The sequence below is a fragment of the Anolis sagrei genome, chromosome 4, assembly GCF_037176765.1.
Source record: "Anolis sagrei isolate rAnoSag1 chromosome 4, rAnoSag1.mat, whole genome shotgun sequence".
In the NCBI taxonomy this organism is placed as follows: Eukaryota; Metazoa; Chordata; class Lepidosauria; order Squamata; family Dactyloidae; genus Anolis; species Anolis sagrei.
In genome coordinates, this window is record NC_090024.1 from 20,326,766 (window position 1) to 20,335,574 (window position 8,809).

An 8,809-nucleotide genomic window follows, 5' to 3' on the forward strand; every position below is an offset into this window, starting at 1 on the left:
GTTTTTAAGGAAATGCCACCAGTTTCAGTGGCTTGGGCATTTACTTTAAATGCATACACAAACCTACCCATGCCCACCAGACAGAACAAATTATAAAATCATAGTTTTATTAGATTGAACAGACAAAGCAAGAAATTCTAGACGTTTACGACTGTTTACAAGCTTAGAATTACTGGTTCACTTCAGGGCTCCATAGCTGTTTTGCGCCTGGGCTTTTGTAAGTGCCCTGTCCTTCATTTTCACGTCTATTTTTGCATGTAAACATTTGCCAGAAAAACACCCCTGGGGCATGCTCAGTCCAGCAGCGCTCTGTTCACCTCCTTGTTGCAGAAGGCAACTGGCGAGTCACATGCAACAACACGGTGAAAAGTACATGGGCAACTATTCTTAGTCCAGGAATGTATACAGTCCCTGGTTTCGATCCCTCATGAACCAGCCTTCGGAGAACTGTGACAGCACCTTGACACTAAACAAAACCAGAAATCACCCCCAATGAACCTTTCACCACAGAAAGCACAATCTTGAGAGCTTTAATTAATAGCTTTTATTCTTTTCTCTTCTCTTAAAAGTCCTCTCGTGCATGATCTAGCCATGGAAAGACTCAGCAGGGAATAAACAAGCCAAAGCGACCGAAGGCAGGGGAGGAATAAGGTAAACATTATCTGTCATAATTTTCACTGTGAATGTGTGCAATTAGGTCTGAGGGACAGTTTTGTTTATGTGTATTTGTCCCCTTCACTATATAGGCAGCCATTCAAAGTATGCAGAATAGGCAGTTTAATTTGCTAGCAGCTGTTCCTCTTTCTCAAGAGTCGCAGAGATTTATTTTTTCAAATAACCAAAACTTAAAGAGTTGTTCTTTTTGAAAGAAGCAAAAGGCATTTGCTCTATTTTGTCAGTGATGTGTTCGTTAGGTATGGAGTGCTATAGAACTGTGGACAATGCCAGACATTTGCATCAAGTAAAGCTCTTGTTATTCATTGATATGAAACCAAAAGCAACTTGGAGTAAATAAATATAGTGCACCATTTCCACCCTAAAGATTCCTATGCTGTGGAGTTGTGTTTATCATTGCCAGAATCACATTCTTTGGGAATGACTAAATAGGAGGGGAGGGGACTGAGAAAAAAATACAAAACTATAAGTATTCGACTGAAAAATCTAATATGCACAGAGATGTTTATCGTGAATAGATTGTTTGCTTTGGGCTCAGTTCAGTAATCATCAGCATGGTCATTTTGCACCATCTATTTTGAATGTTTTTTGAAAGCTCTATATTTTACTGATCAAGCTGTCATACATGAGTATCCCCAGAAGTCCCATCTAGTACTTGGCAAATTGTATAAAATAGCATGTTGCATGCCGTTTTCTTCATTTGCTTGATTTCTTGTTGCTGTATATAACTAGAGAATTGGTTGTTTTTTTTTCTTTTGCACCAAATGGACAATATTTTGAAAGACCATTAAATTGTCATCCTTGCAGACAAGTATTTTGGGGGAAAACCCACACAACCACAGAGAATTCATATTTGGCTGCTATTGACTTCTTTTCGGTTCTGCTATGGAAGAGAAATCCTCACAAGACCTCCTTTTCAAAGACCAAGATTTTTCCAGCGAACTGTTAAAGCAGCTAAATGTTTTACGACAAAACCAAATTCTAACTGATGTTGTCCTCTGTACAAGTGACACTGAAATTCCTTGCCACAGGAACATTCTTGCCTCAAGTAGTCCATACTTCAAGGCCATGTTTTGCAACAACTTTAAGGAGAGCCACCAGGAAAAAGTCAATCTCCAAGGCATAGATTCATGCATTCTCCATTGTATTATACTGTATGTCTACACTGGAGAGATAGTCATAACAGCAGAAAATATTTTGCATTTAATGGAGGCAGCTTCCATGCTTCAGTACGCAAAACTGTTTGAGGCTTGTTCGGCCTACCTCCAGGATCGGCTTACCCCCGAAAACTGTCTCAGTTTGATTAGGCTTTCTGAAATCTTGCATTGTGAGACTCTCAATAAGAAAGCCAAAGCAGTGGCTCTGAAATATTTCCCTGAAGTAGCCACTTCTGAAGACCTGAAAGAGCTATGTGCCTTGGAGTTGATAGAGTATCTTGGGGATGATGAGTTGTGTGGAGAGGAGGAACAAGTTTTTGAGGCTCTCATGACTTGGGTAAGGCATGACCTCCAAGCAAGACAAAGCTACATTCAAGACTTGTTCAAGAAGGTACGGCTTCAGTATGTCCATCCAACCTTCTTCTTCCACTTCATTGCCAACGACTCTCTCATTCAGTCATCCCCTGCTTGTAGAGTTATGCTGGAGCTGGCAAACAAGCAGATGTTTTCTTTATATAGCATCAGTGCTCCTGAGGTCAAACCCATGTGGCATGTTCCTCGGAGATATTCCTATCAGGAGTTCCTCCTCTTGGTTGGTGGCCGCAAAGATAACCAACAAACAACCAAAGATGTCTTGTTGTATGATGAGAAGACAGGCCAATGGTTGAGCCTTGCCAAATTTCCAATGGCTCTTTACAAGGCCTCTGCCGTGAGCCTCCACAGCAACGTGTACCTCCTTGGAGGCATTCCCATAGGCAATGGAAAGAACCAAGTCAGTAACCATGTTTATATCTTCTCACTCAGACTTAATCAGTGGAGGCTGATTGAACCCATGCTGGTTCCACGCTATTCCCACAGGAGCGTCGCCTATAAAAACTACATCTTTGCCATTGGAGGCATTGGCGAAACTCAAGACATCTTAAATTCCATGGAAAGGTATGACAGCATCTACAGTGTCTGGGAACATGTGGCAAACATGCCGGTCGCTGTTCTTCACCCCGCTGTGTCTGCCAAAGACCAAAGAATCTACCTCTTTGGAGGAGAGGACATGATACAAAACCCTGTCCGTTTAATACAGGCAAGTCCTAAATTTCACCATGTCGCCTATTCTATGTCAGTTGTGTATTTCTGGAATTATAAGACTGTGGATGAATAAAAGTTTTAGGGTTTGGTAAAATGGGCAGTTTTACTATAGCTTAAAACCAAACAAAATTCCAAAATGAAGGATAATTTTATTTCTTCACAGTTTCACAAGGCCAGAAAATGGCATAGAGCAGTTATGGCCTAAATGAGAGAGCTTATCTGATCTAAGCTAAGTAGGGTCTGCCCTGGTCAATACCTGTATGTTAGACCACCTCCCAAATGCCAAATGGTGTAGGGTTTTTTTCTCTCCAGAGGAATAGACTAGCAAAACCATCTCTTAAGAAAATCCTAAGGAATTTATAAAGTTGCTAGAAGTCATAGGTTAACTTGAAGACACATATACATACACAAAATGGGCAGCTGCTGAGTTTATGCTGATCGCTTTCAGTCCTACAATTTGTAGGTCAAAACTTTAAATAGGATCCAGGAGTGAAACAGTTTAGCCAAGGAAGCAGGAGGGTAAGAAGTTCAGCAAAGGTCAGAAAACCAGCCAGGGAAGCAAGATGTGAGACTCCACAGGCAGCTATTAGGTTTTAAACTACTAAACAAAACCTTAGTTAACAATGAGACAAACATATTGTCCTGATTGGTTACATTTTGGCAATAATAGGTATAAAGGTAGTGGAAGAAAGGCAGAAGGAATAGAGGCAATTAAGAGTGTTGGAGATGCCACTCTTAATAAAATATTCATAGGAAATTTCTGTTTCATATAACAGAATAATATTGCCAAGTGTTGTGAAACCAGATGTCAAACAGATGTTTCCAGAAATATATTGAAGGACCCTTAGAGTTTATGGCTGTTTTGTGATTTAAGCTACTGCTGTGTAAATCTTAAACATTACCAGTCATCTGGGTCAAATGGTTTCACACTATGCTACATGGAGTGATTGATAATTATCTAAGGACAGACAGTAATTTAGGTGTTTCCAACTGTTTTAATTGTAGTGAATGGAGCAAAAATATATGTAGTCCTCATTCTTCAGATGTACTCAAATAATATGCTAACATGACGGGGATTGTACTAGAACATGCATCAGAACTCATTACTTAAGTCTCTTTAAATGAATCAAGATAAGGAAATAGCTTTTCCTATTTTGACAGTGGAATTTTCTGTATGGCTAGAAATACTCCATCCAAATCACCTTTTATGTATTTCCCAGGTATACCATGTGTCTAGGAACATGTGGTTTCGAATGGAGACAAGGATGGTGAAGAACGTCTGTGCACCAGCAGTTTTGATTGGTGACAGGATTTATATTGTTGGAGGTAACATTTATTTACATGTTTGTAAATAATCTTCACAAAGGAAATACTCCAGGCTAGAATTATTTCTCCACCACTACATGATTTAAAAAAAACCCTCTTTCCTCAACTGTTAATTTAGTAAATACCTGCATAAACATTGTAGAGTAGAGTGTGCGCAGAATTTGTTTATCCCGTTTCCTTCATTTCTTTCAGTACTTTGGGGGCACATAACAGGAAGGCCCCTCCTGGTACAAAAATTAGCTAGACACGAAAGCAAGTGGGAGCTAGAACCGGCTCCAAGTCTGCTTTTTGGCATCACAGTTTAATCTTTTTTATTAAACCCCACAACAAACAAAAAGTAAACCCTCATTCCCTGAAAACTACTCTCCTCTTCCAGGAGGTCACCGCTCTTCCTTACCTGGAAGTGGGAAGCCTCCTTAAAATGCCTTGGAGAATTTGTGGCTGACCGGTGTAGTGTAGCCCCACCGAAAGCCAGGACACTAGATTGCTATGACCCCAATGCTAAGCAGGAAATCGAACCCTGGCTTTCCAAGTAGTAGTCCAAAGCTAAAACCACTATACCACACAGGACCTCTACTGTGCTGAATCCTACCCTCCAAATAAGTTCACCCTAAATATAGTTTACATCTCAGAATCTATACATTACACACCTCATTGGCCCCAAAGGGACTGAATATGATCCCATGATCTGAGCATCCTCACTCCTATCACCATCTAGAACTATGGTTCTCAACCTGTGTGTTCCCAGGTGTTTTGGTCTTCAACTCCCAGAAATAAGTCAGTTTGCCAGCTGTTAGGATTTCTGGGAGTTGAAGACCATAACATATGGGGACCCACAGGTTGATAACCACTGATCCAGAACTATAACTCCCCCAAAAGTATCATCAACTCCATCAACGAGAAATCAATATGTAGAACTGACATGAATTACAGCATGCATACAGCAAACTAAAAATGAACCAAACTGTTTATGGGTATGAGATCCTAAACTGTGAGGACAACATACATGAGAAAGAATACTTTTAAAATCTTCAAATGTATCTGTTTTGAATCAGAGTGGCAGTAATTCAGCTGACAAGCTTAAGGCATAAGCGTTTTGGTTTATTTAACAAAGCACACAAACATTTCATCTAATTTCAAACATAATTCATTCTCTTTTAAAATGGGGAGATTTACGGCCTATAAGTTTTCATTTACCAAATAAGTATGTCATAACATCATCCATTTGTTCCTGGCTTATCAGAGACTGGGACTGAAGAATTACAATAATAACAAACAGATTTTTGTGTGCTTTTTCTTTGAAAAAAAGTGCATGCAATGTATTCCAAGACTCTAAGACAGGGTTTGCATCAAAACAAAGCATTGCTTATTGGCCCAAGTGATGGGACTCTTGGTTTTAATTAAAGGGTGTCTTGTTTTTTGTTGTTCTCACCTACTGTCTCAACTTATATGAGTTCTGAGTTGCATGATAAAATAACTATGTGACTATGACTCTATATCAGGCATGGGCAAACTTTGACCCTTCAGGTGTTTTGGACTCCAACTCCCACAATTCCTAACAGCCGGTAGGCTGTTAGGAATTGTGGGAGTTGAAGTCCAAAACACCTGGAGGGCTGAAGTTTGACCATGCTTACTCTATATGTATTTATAAACATTTTTCTAATTCACAAATCCTCTTCTTCCCAGGTTACACCAGGCGTGTAATTGCTTATGATACAAAGGCCAATAAATTTGTGAAGTGTGCAGATATGAAGGAAAGAAGGATGCATCACGGAGCCACAGTCATCAATGAGAAGCTGTATGTGACAGGAGGTCGCTGCCTCACCATTGACAATGCCATCGAAGACTCTGATTCACTAGATTGCTATGACCCCAGGCTGGACACTTGGGTTTCCAAGGGGCGACTGCCACACAAACTTTTCGACCATGGATGTCTGGCACTACAGTGTGTCCCTTACGCCAAGCTCTGCGAGAACAGAACAGAAGGGAAATGAGTCTTCCTTACCCAGTGCAAAAGGCCCAGGTTATTAACAATTTGGAAAATGCTGGTAGAGTCTCATGATGGGAGGCACCAAAAAAGACCTGCAAATAGGATATGCAAGTCTCTGGTTCCAAGTCTCATGTCTTGTTCTGTTATGAGGAAAAAGTGAGGTGTTTACCTAGACTGACAAATTTGGAGTGAAATTAATGGATATCAAATGGCTTCACATCTCATTGTATAACCTTTATATTGTTTAACTTTAAGGAAATGATTTAAATGTTCTATCTCAAACATCAAATGTACTGTATTCTCTCTCTAACCTTTTGTGGACATTCCTCTCAACTCCAAATTCTGAAAAGCTGTGACAGATAAAGCAAGATCAGAGATCGGCAACAGATTTAATGTTGGTTCTGTTAGCTGTATGATCTTAAATGTAGGTATTCTTGCTTTCTTAGAATCCACCTCCTATGAACAATGAAAAGAGCTGGGCTTTTCATATTCCATTTATCAAGGCAAGGGAGATTTAGTTCATCACCCCATACCATGGTTCCCCTCCTTGGATGAGTCTGTTTGACATTGGTAGCTTACCCGAGATGTGATATGATAGTTGGGCATTGGTAGGCCACGGTTGACACTGGTAGCTTACCCCAGATGTGATATGATAGTTGGCCATTGGCAAGCCATGGTTGACACTGGTAGCTTACCCCAGATATGATATGATAGTTGGGCATTGGTAGGCCATGGTTGACATTAGTAGCTTACTCCAGATGTGATATGATAGTTGGGCATTGGTAGGCCATGGTTGACACTGGTAGCTTACCCCAGATGTGATATGATAGTTGGGCATTAGTAGGCCATGGTTGACATTAGTAGCTTTCTCCAGATGTGATATGATAGTTGGGCATTGGCAGGCCATGGTTGACACTGGTAGCTTACCCCAGATGTGACATGATAGTTGGACATTGGTAGGCCACGGTTGACATTGGTAGCTTACACCAGATGTGATATGATAGTTGGGCATTGGTAGGCTATCGTTGACACTTGTAGCTTGCCCCAGATGTGATATGATAGTTAGGCATTGGTAGGCCATGGTTGACATTGGTAGCTTGCTCCATATGTGATATGATAGTTGGGCATTGGTAGGCCATGGTTGGAAACAGCTTGCAATTTACTCCAACTTGGAGGCATTAACCATTTCTGCAATAAAGGAGTGGTAGATTCTGGAAGAGAGAGACAATAACAGCTTGTGATCAGATTCAGAAATAATAGGTCTGTTGAGCAGAGAAAGGTGGTGGGAGATAGGAATGTCAGAAGATAGTGAGGCCAGGCTCATGTCATGAGTCTATTTGTTCTGTTCCTTGCCTCACATTTCAGTCTTTTTCTCTTCTGCTGTGGAGTTTAAGGTTTTAACTTTGTTCCACCAGGAGTCACTAAGTAATTGATGTGCTACGTCTGGGTTCCTTGTGCCTCTAAGACATTTCCAAACTATGGCAACCCTATCACCATCAGGCATTCATATGCAGAAATGGTTCTAAGAGCGTTGTTTTCTTTATGCTATAATGTGTTTATAATTTTAATGCATTTCTCATTTCTTTTTGCCTAAACAGACTTGACAGAATTATGAAATAAATAGATGCAAAGATAAACATCTATTCCAGCTTTGCCACTCTCCTTTCTTTCATTTGTGGGTTCTTTCTTCCTTTCCATTTTTTCTCTCCTTCTCTCTTTCCTTCCCTCTCTCTTTGTGTGGTCTTGACATTCAATTATGAGGACACAAGGGAGTAAAAATCAACATGATAATTGAAGCAAATTATGAACGGGGGGTTATTTAGCACTATTGTTTAGCATCAAGCTCCAAAAGAGCTCAGGACTAGGGTAGGGGGAGTACAGATCTGGAAATAGATGATGTGACAAGACAATTGTATCACATTGGATAATGTATACTAATTAGTATACTAATATACTAACATTGGCTATATATATACATATATACTAATGTATTGGGTTTTTGGTTTTTTTGCAGGATATGATTACAAAAAAAAAAAACACACCAGTTACAAAGATCCCAAAGTGTTTAACTGTATCCTGCAAAGAAGGAGCCTCCGGTGATGCAGCAGGTTAAACTGTTAAGCTGCTGAACTTGCTGACCAAAAGGTCAGCAGTTCGAACCCGGGGAGCGGGGTAAGCTCCCACTATTAGCCCCAGCTTCTGCCAACCTAGCAGTTCGAAAACATGCAAATGTGAGTATATAAGTAGAAACTGCTAGGTCAGAAGGTAACGATGCTCCATGCAGTCATGCCAGCCACATGAACTTGGAGGTGTCTACGGGCAATGCCGGCTCTTCGGCTTAGAAATGGAGTTGAGCACCACACCCCAGAGTTGGACACGACTAGACTTAATGTCAAGGGGAAACCTTTACCTTTATCTTTTAACAAAAGGCATTGCTTTATTTCCAGTGTACATGATGTGAGACCAGTAATTGCTGGATTAGATTCTATCTACCTCTACTCGGTAGCAACACATGGAAAGAATGCGTCTGCTTTGTGTTATTATGGCATTATGACTTATGTATACAGTACCCTGAAAA

At 40.4% G+C, this 8,809-nt stretch overlaps 1 protein-coding gene across 1 annotated transcript; it reads left to right on the forward strand.

The window, feature by feature from the left end:
* The first annotated feature begins 343 nt into the window (after positions 1-343).
* KLHL38 (kelch like family member 38) lies at positions 344-7,874 on the forward strand. Its single transcript, XM_060775846.2, has 4 exons — positions 344-651; positions 1,483-2,910; positions 4,136-4,241; positions 5,928-7,874. The coding sequence occupies exons 2-4, from the start codon at positions 1,561-1,563 to the stop codon at positions 6,233-6,235; spliced, it is 1,764 nt and encodes a 587-aa protein (XP_060631829.2). The 5' UTR covers positions 344-651; positions 1,483-1,560; the 3' UTR covers positions 6,236-7,874.
* Positions 7,875-8,809: the final 935 nt, after the last annotated feature.